Source organism: Henckelia pumila, chromosome 1, assembly GCF_033568475.1.
Source record: "Henckelia pumila isolate YLH828 chromosome 1, ASM3356847v2, whole genome shotgun sequence".
Classification (NCBI taxonomy): Eukaryota; Viridiplantae; Streptophyta; class Magnoliopsida; order Lamiales; family Gesneriaceae; genus Henckelia; species Henckelia pumila.
Window position 1 is genome coordinate 157,126,255 of NC_133120.1, and position 17,644 is coordinate 157,143,898.

A 17,644-nucleotide genomic window follows, 5' to 3' on the forward strand; every position below is an offset into this window, starting at 1 on the left:
CTTCTGGTTCTTATTGCAGAGAACTTGTGCGTGAGTTCTACTGCAATCTCACTGAAGCTGTGAAGGATCCAAGGTACATGAAGTATGGGAAGGTGTATGTGCGTGGGCAGATTTTCTCTTTCAGTCCTGCCACTATAAATGGATTTCTCCAGACTCCTGCCTCTGATGATGCTGTTCTGCCTACCATGGATGAGATGACATCTGTCATCACTGGAGGACATGTTACTGTTTTTCCAGCTCACCCTAAGAAGCTGCAGGCAGCCAAGCTCACTTCTTTGTACTCTGTTCTACACAAAAATGCTGTGAAGACCTGGACTCCATCCGGAAATTCTACTGTGATTACCAAGCATGAAGCCCCTGTCTTGTATGCTATTGGTACTGGAATTGCATTCAACTATGGTCGACTCGTGTTCGACACAGTCATGACCTTTGCAGATTTTGCTCAACCTACATTGAAGCTGCCTTATCCATCACTCATCTATTCTATGCTGATGTCTCAAGAGATTGAGAAGGATGATGATGAGGTACTTACTGAGCCTGGGGAGTTGCTAAAGATCGCACCTGCATTGCTCAAAGGAAATAGGAAGATAGACCTTCCATGGTCTGAGTCAGCTGATGCCGCAGGTGTTGTGGCAGGTGTTGCCAACGCCCCCTCTGCCACTGCTGTTTTTGTACCCCCTTCTGCTGCTCAAGATGTTGATCCTGCATTCATTCAAGCTCAATTGGTGCATGCTGAGCAAAAGATTGCACAAGGAAAGGCTGACCTAGCCTATTACGAAGGGTTAAAGGCTCACTATGAATCACTACTAAGCGGAGCTGGCCCTTCTGAACAAAAAGGGGGAGAAGGAAGTGAAGCAGAAGAAGCGGAATCCGAAAGCAATCAATTTTAATCTTAGTTTTAGTTTTCTTTTGGTTTTGCTAGTTTAGTTTTTTTAAAAAAAATTGTTTAGTTTTGTTTTTTTCTGATCCTAATCAAAACTGTTTTTATGTGGTGTTAACTCTGATATGATTTCTTGTTTGTGTTTCTCCTTGCTCTTATGGTTTCTGATTTAAGGTGTCATAGCTAGATGTTGCTAACATCTCGCGACAACACCTCTGGATATACTTAGGGAGAGAATCTATTCAGGGGAGTTTTGATTAAGGGGAGTTTTGTTGATCTGTTTGTGAGTTAAATGTGTTTAGTCCAGAAAGGCAAAAAGGGGGAGATTGAAAGGAATATTTTATTCCTTAAAATCATCCTAATTGAAAAAGATTTTATTTAATATCTTTTGTCTTTCTTGGGCATGAAGTAATTTTATATAAGTTATTTATTTCCTTAAATAACTTGATTTGAGATATGATTAAGTTTATCATAATATTTATTATCTTATCTCTAATGATTTAATTTCATTATTATGTAGATTTGACTTGATCAAAAAGGAACAAGATCTAGAGAATCCTATGTCTACAAGAAAACATCTACAAGGAAGGATTCAAGTCTATATATTGAAGAGAGACCAATCAATTGAAGATACCGAGATATAGAGAGACCGTGAGAGTTTTACAGAGAGCTTCATATACGTACGAGAGAACTGAAGATCTTCTGAAGACTTGTCTCGGTTGTGATTGCTTGAAGCCGTGAAGAGCACTCGAAAATTGTTGATTAAAGAGTGTCTTCGTCTCACGTGTTTTGGCTTCAAGTTTTTCTCCTTACTTCGTTTTTATTATTCTATTTCACATAGAATTTTTGGGAGAACTTTTACTCTTTATTTTCTCACTTGTTTTGAAAAATTGAATTTTGCAATAATCACTAGTGTTAGGGTTTGTAAAACTCTTTGAAAGTTTTCTAGTGAAGTTTTGCTCTGAGGCGTTGCAAGAGTATTTTATACTCTTGCTTAAATCATTTGAGTCTATTTATTTGGTTGCTTGTTTATTTTATTTACGCTTTAATTATATTCCGCTGCAAATTACTCAAGGTGTTATAGTAGGTGTTGTCAACATCTTGTGACAACACCTCAAACTGTTTATGTGCAACCTCAATTCCCTTACAATGACAAGCAATATATTAATGGTATTTTCAAGGCAAGTCATTTACTGCAGCACAATCAATGAGAGTTTTTTTTGCTACACAATTGTCGTAGAACTGAATCAGCCGACTTGAGTAGTATGGGAGTCCTGTAAGACATAATTATCATATGATATTTTGTAAAGACAATGAAACTTGCTGAAATATCAATGTAAGCCGTAGGTAATAATCTAACTTTTGTTTTAGAATTTTTTTTAAAAAATTGTTAACATGTTTAATTTCTTTTATAGAGAATTGCAATTGAACGGGGAGGAAATTAGAAACTATACATTGATGGAAATCGAGAAGATTTTGTGGTGGAAAGAGTATGTGGGTTACTACCTCCACAGTACGTAGCATCAAATAAACCTACTGCAGGATCGAATTTCCCCTCTTAGTGTGAATATGGGTTGGTTATTTACTGGTATAAAAACTGGCCATAGATAAATGCGTGCTTACGAATAAGTGAATATTTTAAATTTTTAACACACAAATATGCTACATTTTCACCAATAAATAAGCCAAGCAAGCAGAGTCACAGCTTGTTCTTAACCAGTTGAATCTATACATACTAAATCCATATGCATCGAATACCATTTCCACATAAAAACGCTGCGAAACTCACACTGTACCAAGCTAGCATAATATATAGAAGAATTAGGCAAGACCAGGATGTACAGGAACGCGGAATTATTCGAGCAAAATTGTTGGGATTTTCTGAACTGTCTCCTACAATGGCACATCAGATTTCGCCGAATCTTGAGCTGCAAAATATACACCAGAACATGAAGAGAGTGAGTAGCGCTCTTAGCACAAGAAATTTTTGCATCAGTTCACATAACAACTTCCAATCAAGAAGGCGGACGTTTCTCCCATTTCAAACAATCAAGTTCAAATAAAAAATCACACATCCGAAATCACACGAAACTTCCCTCCACAATATCGCGCCATATCAACGTTCAAAATTCATAAACTACCGCATAATCAAAGATCACCTTGTGACGAAGGCGGAACAACAACAACGTGCATAGTTGCATTATTGGGTGGAAGCTGCAGACGGAGAGGATAAAGCTTCCCATTCAACGGGCTTCGGCTGCAAACCGTGATGCCTTGGAGGCCTATTTCAGCCTCCAGCCTCGTCGTTAACTCGTGCACGTCGTTCCCCTTGAATGAAACACAGAGCTCCTCGAACCCCTCGTCCACTTCTCCATATTCATCAGCGATGTGAAAATAAATCAATCTGCCATCACTCGCCTTCGGTGGTGAACTAACTAAAGAGTCATTTGACTGCACCAAAGCACCAGCAACTTCAGAATGAGACATTTACCATCAAGATTCATTCTTTACCTTCCACCAAAACTAGCATACAAATTTGTTTTTTAAAACACTTTCAGTGACACAACTCAAAATCGATCATATTTTTATATTTGATCACCTTTTACCCGAATTCAAATCTTACCGTTTTATCTACACTACACCGAGAGTTTTAACATTTGATCACCTTTTACCCAAATTCAAATCTTATTTTATCTATGTTATGGTACACCGAAAGTGTTAATCTTGGTGTAATTTATACGAAATGTTCATATACACGCTTGAACTACAATCATTCTTTTAGGTAGTGTTTGGAAGAGCTTCTAGGAAGCCATTCTCGGCTTTTTCTTCACAAAATTTAGGCAGTGTTTGGAAGAGGTTCTAGGAAGCACTTCTCAACTTTTCGTTAACAAAATTTTACAAAATTTCAATTTTTTTTTAACGAAAAAGGTGAGAAGTGTTTCTAACAAGCTCTCCCAAACCCTACTTTAGAAATTTGGTGAAATTTTATAAAGAAAAAGTTGAGAAATGCTTCCTATAAGCTCTCAAACACTGCCTTAGCCTATAATCTCCTTCCATTTGGAAGTTATACACATACACACACATAAAATGGGCGTGGTTTGTATAATACGATTACATTTATATTCGAGAATTATAAGATAACTTACCTCTCGACCAGAAAAACTGGCAGATATGGGCGACAGCGTGGTGGAAGGGGAACTGGTTTCTGAAGCAAAAGATTCTTGTTTCCCCACCACCAGAGGCGGCGGCGGCGGCGGTTTGCCCTCTGGCGACTGCTCCACAAGAATCTCCACCACATGAACCTCCCACACAATCCACTCCTGGGTGGCCGTCCGATGCGGGATATCATGCGTGACTGAATTCCTCCACGGGGGCAGACCCCCATTGGCCCGCAAGAACTGCCCGTACCTAGTCTTCAACTTAACGGCGCCGTTCTCCCTGATCGGCTCCCACTCGACGGAGCTGTCGAGCCTGGTCGGACGCGTCTGGGTCACTTTCCGGCCAGTCATCCCGAGAAGAAACGGCTGATTCGAAGCCGTCAAGTACTTGTTGTAGCAGCTCCTGAGCCGAACGACGTTGTCCGAATTCTCGACGAACTCCACCGTCCATTTGCAAGACTTGGCGGCGCCGTTGCGATCTTGGTTGACGGATTCCTCGTCTTCCTCCGCCGTCAAGTACTTGTCGTGGCAACTCCTGAGGCGGACTGTTTTTGCATTCTGGAATAAGTCCATCGCCGCTGCTCGTGGGATCGATAACTTCTGGCTCAGCTTCTGTTTTGTTCCAACAAAAAATAATTAATGAATTATTTAATTTATTGGCTTCTGAATAATTTGTCCAAGATGAACGAACAAGGTTGTCTGATTCATATTCCCAGTTCAAAAAAAAAAAAGAGAATATTCTATTGATATTTTTTTTCCCCTAGAAATGGTTTGCACGTTTTTTAAAAAAAATTATAAAATAAATATCCTGAATAATGCAAAATATCATTTATTGAATAATTTCATAATTTCGAAAAAAAAAACGTTTAACGAATTTAAAGCCAAAATAAATCGAAGAGAAATATACATAAGAATCTATATACTTCGATGATTCGTATTTTTTCCATTCTAGAAAAGTAATATAAACTAAAAATAACTACTTGAGTGTGCTAACGACTTTTAATAAATAGAATAGAATGCAATGTCTCTGTGTAGCACACCAAATTGGACTAGTTATAGAATGTGTGAGGAATTAGCAACACGTTTTTTTTTTTTTCCATGTCGACTTTTTCCTCGTATATGTTCTAGATTTAAATTGAAATTAAAATTTTGGCCAACTCAAAAAAAAATTTTAAAATTAAAATTTGGTATTTCAAAATATTCGTAGATGAATTTAACTCACATAAATTGCATAGAAAAAAGTGGGATGGTCCGATGGAATATTGAATTTTTAAAAAGTTTCGAAGAATAAATTTTCATGCTCTTTTTCTTTTTGCTATGAATCATAAATAAAGATGATAAATCACAAAAGAATATTTATTTTTTACACAAAAATCCAAAACAAAAAGGTAAATTAGAATATCCTGAAGCCCAATTATAATAGTTTTCTTACCAACTCAAAACATATACGTATATTCTTATCATAAAATATTGCTAAATGAATCATCAAAATTTATAGATTGGGTGTGGAAAAATATACATATTTTTTTGCGTTAAATAAATGTTCCTAGATATATTATGTAGGGCTGGACGTGGCTCAGCTTATTTACTGAATGTGCCAATTATTCTGACCTAATTAATTACAATTTGCATATCTGCGTATGTAATACAATATTCCAATGAGCATAACTTGCACGAAAACATAAATAAGCTGAGCCACCCGGCGCTACATAATATATCTAGGAATAATTATTTAAAGCAAAAAAACAATTTATTTTCCCCCACCCAATCTATAAATTTTGATGACTCATTTCATACAATATTTTATGATAAGAATACTTCAAATATATGATTCCACGACTATCTACACACACATATATGATTCCACGCCTATCTGCACACACATATATAATATAATATAATATATATATATATATATATATATATATATATATATAATTCTTGGTAAAATCGCTTGCCACTATTTGTAACACTGTTGTCTTGTCCTAAATCATTATATTTTTCCTCGAGGTGAAACTTAAAAGAATAAAACATAATAGAAATAGGTAAGAAAAAGGGGATTTCTAGCTGGCTCAGGCTATGCTGCACCGGGCATTTGCCCTTCACTGGCCCGGGATCCACACCAAATTGTGTGGGTTCCGGGCCAATGAAGGGTCAAAATCACACCGGGTGAAGGACACTCGGTGTGGCATAGACCCTTCCTTTCTAGCTTATTAAACTCTACAGACACAATCCTACTACTAATTTATTCTGGATGATCGTACTCTTCTCTCATTCTATGCCTGATTTAGATAGGGGTGGTTTTTCGGTATCGCATATTAAAAATATTGGTATGAAAAAAATTCATATCGATACTGATATCGATACCGATACAGAAATTCTGAAATTTTTGTATGAAAAAAATCCATATTCATGATACCGTATAGATACTGAAAAAAAATGTGATACATCGAAAAAATGTCTGTATATCGAAAAAATTTCGATACAATATGCCGAAAACTCGATATTTTGATCCGGTATGCCAGCCCTAAATTTAGATATACATCATGATAAAAATAAGTGAGAAAAAGAGAATTTCTTATTAAACTCTACACGCAAAAAATCCTACTACTAATTCATCATGTATAATCTTACTCTTAGGTATCGAAAAGATCATGCTAGGGTTTTCGCTCATGCCCCTAAACCGATTTGCTCATGGTTTTCCGGTGATTTTGTGGGAGTTGGATTACGAAGGATTGACATATATGGAGAAAGCAATTTTTGAGGGGCTCAATATGTATAAATGTATATATCATGGAAAATAAATATAATCTTACAAAAGGAGCTTTTAAATATGCGAAGCTTGTAAAAGGAATTTCATTGGATTACACTTTTAATTGAGTGTAACCCCATTTCCACAAGTTTCCACGGGGCACAAGAGAAAAAAGTTGTCTTAATTAAAAAATTGATCAGGTCTTTTTCATGCAAAGCCGTGACACTTTTCATTTCTCATCTGTTTTTGTTTCTTACAATGTATGCATATGACATATTACTGTAAAGTAATAATGCATTTGCAAAAAAAATAAAAATAAATAAAATAAAGAAATACGTGTATGAAAAGTTTAGTTACAAACGTTAGTGGAAAAGTTAATTTATCAGTGCATGACCTAATAAAGCCATTTTTGGAGTAGTGTCTATTATTTTGTTAAATGGCAATCATACAAAGTAATTGTTCGATGGAATCCACTTGAGTCACCCTAACTTAATTCTAGGTGTTTATGCAATTTATAATTACCTAAATAATTAGATTTTATTTATCCTTTAAAAAAAAATTAGGACCATATCAATCAATCAAAACTAATTAAAACTTCACATGACGACTCAACCTAAAAAAAAGTTACTTGATCTCTGTCTGATTCATATTAATTAAGGTTAAAGATTGAACCATATCACCACAATATATCATTTTTTTTTTAGAATTTATGTTTCTTATAACATATATATATATCACTACAATTATACTAAATAATTATATTATTGATTCTCTTTATTTGTAATTAGCATTAATTAAGGGAAAAACATGATTTTAAAAATAAACAAATATCCAAACAAATCGACTATATTTGAGTAAAAAATATTCGTACCTTCTTCATAGAGATAGAGAACCTAGGTGAAGGCGAGGCCGAACCGGACAGCCCAGACCGGACAGAAACCGGCGACTCGAAACCTAGCTCCAGACCGGAAATCTCATCGGAAACAGACGAAAAGCTCGAAACCATGGACCAATAATCCGCCACCGCCTCATCCTCCGGCACCTCCACCGCCTCCACGTCCCAGATAACCCAATCATGCGTCGCCGCCGCGTGAGGGTTGTCGTGCGTTACCGAATTCCTCCACGGCTGCATCCCGCCGTTGGCCCTCAAGTACGTGCCCCCGAAAGCCCGCAGCTTCACCTGGAACCCGTCTCTGATCGGCTGCCACTCGACGGTCAAATCCTTCTCGGGATTCTCCGGCGAAGTCTGCGTGACTTTGTGGCCCGTCATGCCGAGCAAGAAGTGGTCGCTGGAGGCGGTGAGGTAGCGGTTGAAGCAGCTCTTCAGGCGGACGACGTGGCTGTTTCCGTCGACGAGCTCCACCAGCCACCGGCATCTCCTGGCGGCGCCGCTTCTGCTCTGCCGCGTGGAGATTTGATCATCGTCTGCTGCCAAGTACTTGTTCAAGTGGCTCCTTAATCTTACCGCCTTCGCTTCCTTGAAGAACTCCATTAATAATTAAGAAAGATTGGGTTGATTAATTTTGGGTTCATTTAATTTATGCATGCAATTTCGAAATATATTGTAAATTAAGGGGTCCAAAAGGGATTATGTGTCTTTGGTCTTTGGATTTTATTGGAATCAAATGTAATAAAATAGACACCATTTTTTATTTAAAAAATTATAATAATTTTCGTGACTTCTTAATTAAGGGTTTGTCAATGGTTGAATTAAAGGGTTGACGTATTAAAATGAAATTTCTAGCCTCTAGCTAGGTGGTTTCACATTTAATGAATATTTGTTTAGTTATCGCGTGACATTGGAATATTGGGCAAAAAATTAATTCGGAACTGGAATTTTTGTTTTATGGCGGGACCTTTGCAATTTTATTTTATTTTTTCAATGTCAAAATTGAATTTTGGTAATCTATCTTTCAATTTTTAGCATTTTTAATATTTTTGGGTGCAGGTATGACATTATTGCGTATATGAGTGATATGTAACGAGTGTTTCGGAAAAAAAAATGAGTGATATGTAACGTCAAGTAAGCGATACGTTGGAAAAATGATCGAAATTGCAAATCAAATAAAAATAAAAAATTAAAATTGAAATTTGATAACAATATAGATAAATCAAAAGCACGAGCAACAATTTATAGAGAAAAAATTATAAATTTTCTCATTTTAAATATGTTTATTTAAATATTTCCCCCAAAAGTGACTGCTTCTAGTTTTTGCCGACGCTTAAATTAAATGTGTTGAGAAAGTGTTCAAGTTGGTGTGGTAACTAATTGTTTGACCAATAGTCAAGAGTTCGATTCTCCTACTAACACTTTATTGGACGTGTCAGTTTCACACATGTTTTTCATTTACCTCATTAGCGTTATTTACAAACTATTACTCCCCCGTTCCGATTATATAGACTATGTTTTTTTTTTTGGCCCAAATATATAGATATACAACATATTTTGTAATAGTTTCACATTTTTTTTTTTATCAATTATATATATCTATTAACTACATCTCGAAAGTTGTGCAATCATAAATCGAAAGAATATACATAATTTATTTTTCCGGTGATTTTTTCTTAATCTATGTAAATAAAAAAGGTAACACTATATAATCGAAATTGGAAGAGTGCATAAATTCAAAAATTTACCCAATATGCACCAAAAGATAATGACTGCGAAATTACATCTTCATAAAAAAAATACATATATTATTAATATTTTAAATCTTTCGTATTCGCTATATTTTTAATATTCAAGAAATGTCCTATAACAAGTTGACACGTATAAATAACGCAACATTATTTATACTCCACTATTATTAATTATATTTCATTTCTAAATTTTATTCTGAAAATTGAAAATATTATTCTTTAAATGTTTTTATTTTAAAATAAATTAATCAGTATGTTCAATTCTTAAAATAACATATCTAACACAGCAATTACTTAAAAATTAACCATTATTTTTTTTATAAAAGAGATAGACATATATATTACCTACTGAAAATTTTTTTATTATTTAAAAAATATTATTTAAAAAATAAATACTTGATATTTTTATAGATTAAAATTCTTAAAAAATAGACATAATTATTTTATCACATTATTTTATCTACATGTATAAATAGAGTTAAAATAATATCTTTTAATTTAAAATTTGTATTGTTAATTATAATATTGTATATATCATGAAATTAACAAAAATAATTAACGAAAAATTTAGTCTTAGAGAGTGTTTGGCAGAGCTTAAAAGCTCTTGCAAACAGCTTATAAGCTGTTTTAGACTTTTAAGCTTCTAAATTATGTTTGGTAAATTTTTTAAAAAACAGCTTATAAGCTGTCAAAATAAGTTGTGCTTATTTTGACAGCTTATAAGCTGTTTTTAAAAAAGTAAAGGGGAGATACTTTTTTCAAAAATATCTTATTTTAATATTCTATCTCTCTAAAATACCTTAAATATTTTCATAAATCTCCATCATATTCTTTACTCATTAAATATTAAATATTATTTTAAAAAAAATTATAAATCACATAAATTTTTCTAAAGTAAAATATTAAAAAAAATTATTTTTTAATATAGGTTTATTCTAAAACTATTTTCGTATATGTATAACTCGAAACATTATTTTCATAGAATTATATCCTTTTTGGTAATTTTGACAATAAAAAGATCTTATAATACCAAATATATCAACATCTTTAAGTTGTTTAAAATAAGTTTACCCAAACACTTTAACAACTTATTTTTAAAATAAGTTCTAACAAATTATAAGCTCGTAAAACATATTTTAAGTTTTAAGAGCTTATAAGCTCTTTTTAATAAGTTTAGCCAAACACCTTCTTAATCATATTTAGGATATACCGTATTTTTTCTCAAAACTCTAATAACATTTTGGTTGAGTAAAAATATTTTTTACATCCCAATATTTTATATATATATTTGAAAAAAATGAAGAATCTTTTGAATATCCATACTATATATACCTGGGATAAAATATAAATAACATTAATTTAAGATCGATACTTTTTTGTTGTTATTTTATATATTCGTATATATGGTAAAATATTGTGATGAATTTTTTAAAAGGTTCAAATTTTAGTTCTTTTAATAAAAATTTTAGTTGTTGACATATGCAAAAAATAAAAATAAAAATAGTGTATTTGAAATTTTTAAGGTAAATATAAATTTTATTATACGAAGAAAGATATTATGAGGACAATATTATCAAATAATGAACCGATTAAATAAGACAGATTGTTAAAAAAAAAGGGACAGATTGTTATTAATATTTTTTAGAGTATAAATAACATTTTCGATATAGATATATGTTTATCATTCACGACATAAAAAATTTAGTGATTCCAAATGACTCGGAAAAATTTTGAAAACCATATATATAGTATTTTAAATATCAAATTTTAAATAATAAACAATAAAATGTGTAAATAGTTACTATCATAGTGTTTTTTTTTTTCTCCTCATAAAGTGTCTTTGCTATTATCATGTCAATATATATTTTAGCAACCAATGGAATGTGTGTTGAGAATAAGAATTAAGGGCAAATTATTTTAAAATCCCCAAACTCAAACATTTCTTTCTCTTAACTCTCTACACTCAAATTTTTTTGTTTCAACTCCCTAGTGGTCCCCAAATTTGTCTTAACAAAGTGTTTAGCATTTAATCTGTAGTGACCCTGCATAGTATCACCTACTAACTGGCAACTAATAGCATGCATTAAACTTAATATAGCAAAATACTTAACAGAGTAAAAACGTGCGGAAACATAATCCATAATTTACATATCAGCTTAGTATAAAAGTTTCAAGCTTATTCATCAGTAGTGATACAACCATATCGAAATACTTAAAAGTAAACATTATACAGCTATATCGAATCCTGCTGTATAATTAACTCCTCAAGACCTGCTCCCTAATCCTGCCTTGAACCACCAGCTCCGTCCATCCTGCGACCTGCCCCATGGAATAGGGTGTCCAAGATAACAACTAGGACGTGAGCGCTAACGCCCAGTACATAAACATGAGTACACATATAAATATGATGCATGCAACATGATGACTGGTAAAGGGTCATCTGAAAAGTCATGCTCAGAACCGGCGCCACATGAGTGCTGCCACCGCACGGATCAACCTCTGGGTGCAACCACACTCGTCTAGTACACCAGAGTAGACAGACATAAATGCCCCCGCCGTCGCGGTACTCTCAGTGACAGACTATCGAGTATAGAGCTGAGCGGCTCTATAGTCAGGTATAACAAGGTATAGGCTCAACGTGTATATGCACATGACATATGAATATAGAAAACGGTAAATCATATCTCATGCCATATAATAATGCCAAATAAATGCAACATATAAACATGCATACTTGCTGGCAATCTCAGTCAATGTGTACGTACCTCTAGGCTAGTTCAAGTATAATAGGATCCTAGGTTCCAAGCCTATATTCAAAAGTTCACCGTATCACTACATAAATTCTATAAGCCTTAACTAAGCTAATAAGTACTCCCAAACTTAAATAGATTCCCGGACCATACCTTCGTCCGTAGATAGCCCTTTGGAGACGCTAGTCCTGGATGACTATAACCACAACTTGGTTATTCCAGAACCTCTATTATAACCAATAGGGCCCTCAAGTTTATATCTCACACTATATAACTGAAGAAGGAAACTCGGGAATTCGTAATCAAAATGAACTCCGGAGACCCCTATTTATAGGAAAAATTCTCGGCCAGGATCGGAACTTCCGATTTCGGGATCGGAGCTTCCGATCCAGCTCACTGCGTGCATGCTAGACATGCCAGGATCGGAACTTTCGATCCGACGATCGGAGCTTCCGATCTGCCCTCCGTTCGACACTTGTCAAAACTCGCGGCTGAGTCATCGAGCATTGCTGGCAGCTGGAGATCGGAACTTCCGTTCCTGGATCGGAGCTTCCGATCTCTGTGCTTCCGATCAACTTCCGAAGTGGCTGGGATCGGAGCTTCCGATCTGGGTTCGGAGCTTCCGATCCGGTCCAAAGTCAAAAGCCCAAATTCTCTTCCGAAATCCAATAACACTCCGAAATTGATTAATTACCAACCCTTAATCATGTTAATCATATTATTATCTTAAAATGAGTTCTGGGTTACTACATAATCCTTTGTACGTGGAATTGTTTTACCTATCGAACCCGTTCAGGCCAAGCAGAACTATCGGTTACGCAAGGTTTCCAGCCGATATACTCTGGATTAGGGTCCAACATGCTTCCGTAAGATGAATTAAATTCAAATACCTCTTTGACCATAGTGTCGTCGGGTCATACCTGCCGAGTTTTACGAAGTGCTCCTCACACTCCAACCACGCAGTCGCAATAGATGGTTTCTGCACAAGCTCCTTCAATGACACACAGCACAGCCTTAATTCGTTTTCTACCTTAAGGCATATGGTATATGAATTTAATTATAAAATATGAGCATTAAAGAAAAAGAGACTTTAGAAAAATTATTCAGACATAATATTATTACATAAATCAACTCCTTTGAAGAGGAGAAGACAACTTGTTTAGCTACTCATAGTAGCTTTGTTCTTGAAATACATAAACAGAAAACTTATTACAATAGAAAGAGAAATATTACAACAATTTATTTGTAAGAAAACTAAAGGGAATGCTCGATGTCTTCAGCTTCCTTGAACGCTTGTATTTATAGCTGAGCTTCCACTCGTTTCACCGAGAAACTTCAGGGAATCTTACAGCTATTTTGTCTTGTCCTTTTATGCCATTATTAATGGCATCTTTAGCTAGTGAATGAGTCACCCATTATCTACCTTGTCCTGTTATGCCATTATTGATGGCATCTTTTGGTGGAGAAGTCACATTTTGTCCTTTTTCTTTTGGCTCTATCTTCCTCACATGCATTTTTTATTGTTGTCGGGGCATCTTCTGCTTTTGCAGTGGTCCCCTGAAAAAACGCATCTTTGGTGGTCCCTGTCCACCTTTTCTTGTCTCGGAAAATTCTTTTCGATCCGTTCGGGGTCTGAAGTTTTTTCCGAATTCTGGCTCCTTCTGGTTTGGACACTTTGGACAGATGTTTTCTGACCATCTTCCGATATGAGCCATGTTACAAAATTTTCAGCGAGTCTTTTTACTCCCCGGCAGCTTGTTGTTCCACAAAAAGTTTCTCTTCTTTTCGAAGAGTTCTTCCGCAAAAGCCGTAGTTTTTCCTGTCATTGTGTTTAACAGGAATGATCTGTTCACAGAATTCTGATAAAATTTGAACGAAAACTTGACCTTGTCCATCTCGGTGCAAACCCAAATACCCCATGCCTTTCTGGTTAAAATTTCATCTTCTCCAAAAGTGGACACTAATGGTATTTCTTCAGATAGGGGATCCTTGATGAATTTTTGATTATTCATGTCAGGTCTCCTAAGCTTGATGAAATTAAAGGGCTCGTGTGATCCTTTCCCGGTTGGTTCTGGAGCTGCACCAAAGAAATATAATTCAAGCACACCTCCTCTGGACAAATGGTCGTTATTTGCCCATGTTTCTTGGACTGCTTCCTGAATCCATTTTGGTAACTGTGATATCTCCGGAAAGCTTGGTGACGTTGTATAAACTAAGGCCAAAGCCCCAAATTCATACCAGAGCTTTACATCCTTAGGATTGACATTTTTTTTAGCCAAACCCTTGGATATATCCCTGCTACATCAACCCTGCAAGTGTTAGGGTTAATTTCACTTCTTGTACTTAATTTCTCCAACCTCTGTTGATAAACCTGAAATAGAGAAATAATAGCTGGGTTAGTATCGATCTTAGATTTGCCCTTGTCTGTGTTGGGCCTAAGATTGATCTCTTCCTCTTTTACCCCAGAGGCGGAGGGTTGACTTGATGAGTTATCCTCATCAATTATTGCTTCATCCAAATCATCAAAGGCTGATGATAGATTCACACTTGTTTCTTGAGTTTTAGATCCCTCAACATCTTGTTTCACAACCGGTGGTTGTATTTCTTGTTTTTGTAAAACCAGTGATTTTAGCATATCTTGTTATGAGAAACCAATGGTTTCTCTATAGCCTTCACAATTGGCCCCTGAATAGCAGCCCAAAGTTGTGTTTGAGCCTGCATACATCCTGTAATTCGATTAGATACTTTGATCCGATCAGCTTGTTGTAACCTGTCGGCCATTTCAACATTAATGGCTAACTGGTTGAACTCGGTTTGAAGCAACCCAAGGTGTTCCCTGAGATGCCTCTGCATTTTCATGTTGGAATCCACGTCACTGCCTTCCATCTCTTGTTAAGAAATCTGCAAGAATATTTTCATGAGATTTAATAATAACAATATCAAAAATATAATTTTGACATAATGCTTGTCATCTTAATAACCTAGCTTTCTCAGGTTTAGATTCAATCTTATTTCTTAGAAAAGCTTTTACCTGGGTGTTATCAACCTTGAGTGTGAATTTTTTAGCAAGTAAAAATAATGACCATTTTTCGAAAGCCCTTTTAACTGCATAAAATTCCTTCTCGTTGATATGCCATCTGATGGCCTCTGATTTTGAAAAAAGACCGCTACAGTATCTGCATGGTATTTCTCCATTTGGGGTGATCTTGGTAAGGACTGCTGCCCACCATTCGTCACTGGCATCCGTGAATAACACCAGATCATCTTCATCTACGGGTATAGCTATTTTTGGGAGATTTTTACATATCTCCTTTAATTGGTTTACCCCTTTAGTATGGTCATCGGTCCATATAAACTTAGCATCCTTTTTTAACAAAGGACTAAACACCTTTCTGTACATTGCTAGGTTGTTAATGAACATCCCTGCAAAATTAACTACTCCAAGAAAACTCTGGAGTTGTTTTACGTCTTTGAGTTTATCTGGAAAATTATTTACCTTTTCCACAATATGGGGTTGTAGAATTATTCCGGATTCATCAATCTCAATACCAAGGAATTCAATTTTCCTTGTTGCTATGACTGATTTCTTTTCAGATAAGACCAATCCCTCTTGTTTGCAAATTTTAGAAAAAATCTCTAAATGTTTAACGTGTTTGTCGATGTTTTTTGATGCTATAAGAATATCATCAATATAAACAAACATAAAGTTGAAATAATCCTTAAAAAGGTTATCCATCTTTCTTTGAAATATCTGGGGTGCATTAGCCAATCTCATAGGCATAAATTTCCAAATATAGTGTCCTTGTGGAGTAGAGAAGGCTGTGAATTTATTACTGCCTTCTTTCATTCTTATCTGGTAGAATCCAGACTTACAATCAAATTTTGAGAACACTCTAACATTTCGTACACAGCTAATTAGATGTTCTCTACTGGGTATGAAGTGCCCATCAAACTCCTGGATTTTATTAATACCTAGGTAATTAATAACTAACCTGGGTTTTCCTCTTTTTATTTCACCATGATTTCTGACCAGAAATCCTGGGCTGCTATATGATGAAACTTCTTCTTTGATTAGACCAAGGTCCAAATGTTCCTTGATAATCATTTTCATATCCCTTTGATCTGTTAAGTTCATCAGGATAGGCTTATATTATACGAATTCATACTCTTTGCCTTCCTTTAGAGTAAGACTGGCTTTGAGTTGATTTCTATCCCACCATGCCAAAGGATGTTCGTTATAACTTTCTTTGGGCCTCTTTTTGACATCTTCAAGGGATACCTTATTTTCTAACTCCATATCTCTGTGATGTAGAGTTACCTTGAGAAGCTCCATATCCTCTGTTTGGAGTTCTTGTTCTGTTGTTATTTTCAACATGGTTTCTCCAAACCTTCTTGGATCTTTCATTTTTTGGTGAAAAAGTTGTCCTTTATCACCATGCTGGCTGCGAAATATTATCGGCAATTGTCGATAAAAAGCAACCTTGAGTCTTTGAACGATAATTTTATGATCACAAATTGTAGTGAACATAAGCCTTCTTGACTCATTGTCTTGTGTGTACTTCTTAAACATTTGTAAGAAGTTATTTTCCAACAGGATATCAGCTCCTGTATCATGGAAATAGATTGGTGGTGTCTTTACCTTGTACCAAGGTGTCTGACCTGCTCCTCCCATAAGGATCTCTGCTTGTTTTATTTCTTTACAAAGAATTAAAATTCTTCTAGAGAAATCTCGTCAAGCAATTTTTGGTAATTCTTCTTCACATTCTTCAGGGAAGACTCCTCTTTTTTTTGTACAAATTCCTGCTCCCGAATCAATATAAGCTGCAAAGTATTCAGCCTTATATTGTTCATACAACATCCCTATCGGAATGTATATGGAGAATAGACTTGTTGTCATTTTTTAAAGGGATTACTAAATGGCCCTGCCATTTTTAACAGCATGTGTTGTAAATCAGTAATCCGATTAAGACTATTCGCCTTTAGTCTTCCTAAGGCTTCAGAAGGTAGAGTATGGTTACTCCTTTCTACCTCTTCAATGCGTTTTAGTAAATCATATTCATGACTTACTAATTTCAACAATTGCTTCTTCCTCTGTATGTAAACAGAGTTTTCAAATCTGATTAAGGGATTGTCCCTTATCCAATTCTCTTGGTTTTCCATTTCGTAGAATTCTTATTGAATCCTCCAAGTCTTTTCTTCTGCCATGAACTCTATTCCTTTTTCAAGGCGTTTCCATGGTTTATGGTCCTCCAGAAACTCTATGCCAAGAATGAGCTGATCCACTTCTTTTCTTGGAATTCCACAGATTTGAACTTCTAATTCTCCAATATTTATCAATCCTTGGTAAGTTTCTTTTTCTTGTTGTTCCAAATAGTAAATCGAGTTACAAGGGAACTGGTTCCGATGACTTGTAATTTCGAATACTATTTTTACTTCTTTCCATCCTTCTGGAGATCTAAGTTTT

At 35.1% G+C, this 17,644-nt stretch overlaps 1 protein-coding gene across 1 annotated transcript; it reads right to left on the reverse strand.

The window, feature by feature from the left end:
- Positions 1 to 2,498: 2,498 nt before the first annotated feature.
- On the reverse strand, positions 2,499 to 8,371 carry LOC140887348 (uncharacterized). Its single transcript, XM_073294553.1, has 4 exons — positions 7,662 to 8,371; positions 4,027 to 4,650; positions 3,040 to 3,331; positions 2,499 to 2,808 (listed from the first exon to the last, which is right to left on the reverse strand). Exons 1-4 carry the CDS (start codon positions 8,280 to 8,282, stop codon positions 2,774 to 2,776), a joined length of 1,572 nt encoding a protein of 523 aa, XP_073150654.1. The 5' UTR covers positions 8,283 to 8,371; the 3' UTR covers positions 2,499 to 2,773.
- Between the last annotated feature and the right edge of the window lie 9,273 nt (positions 8,372 to 17,644).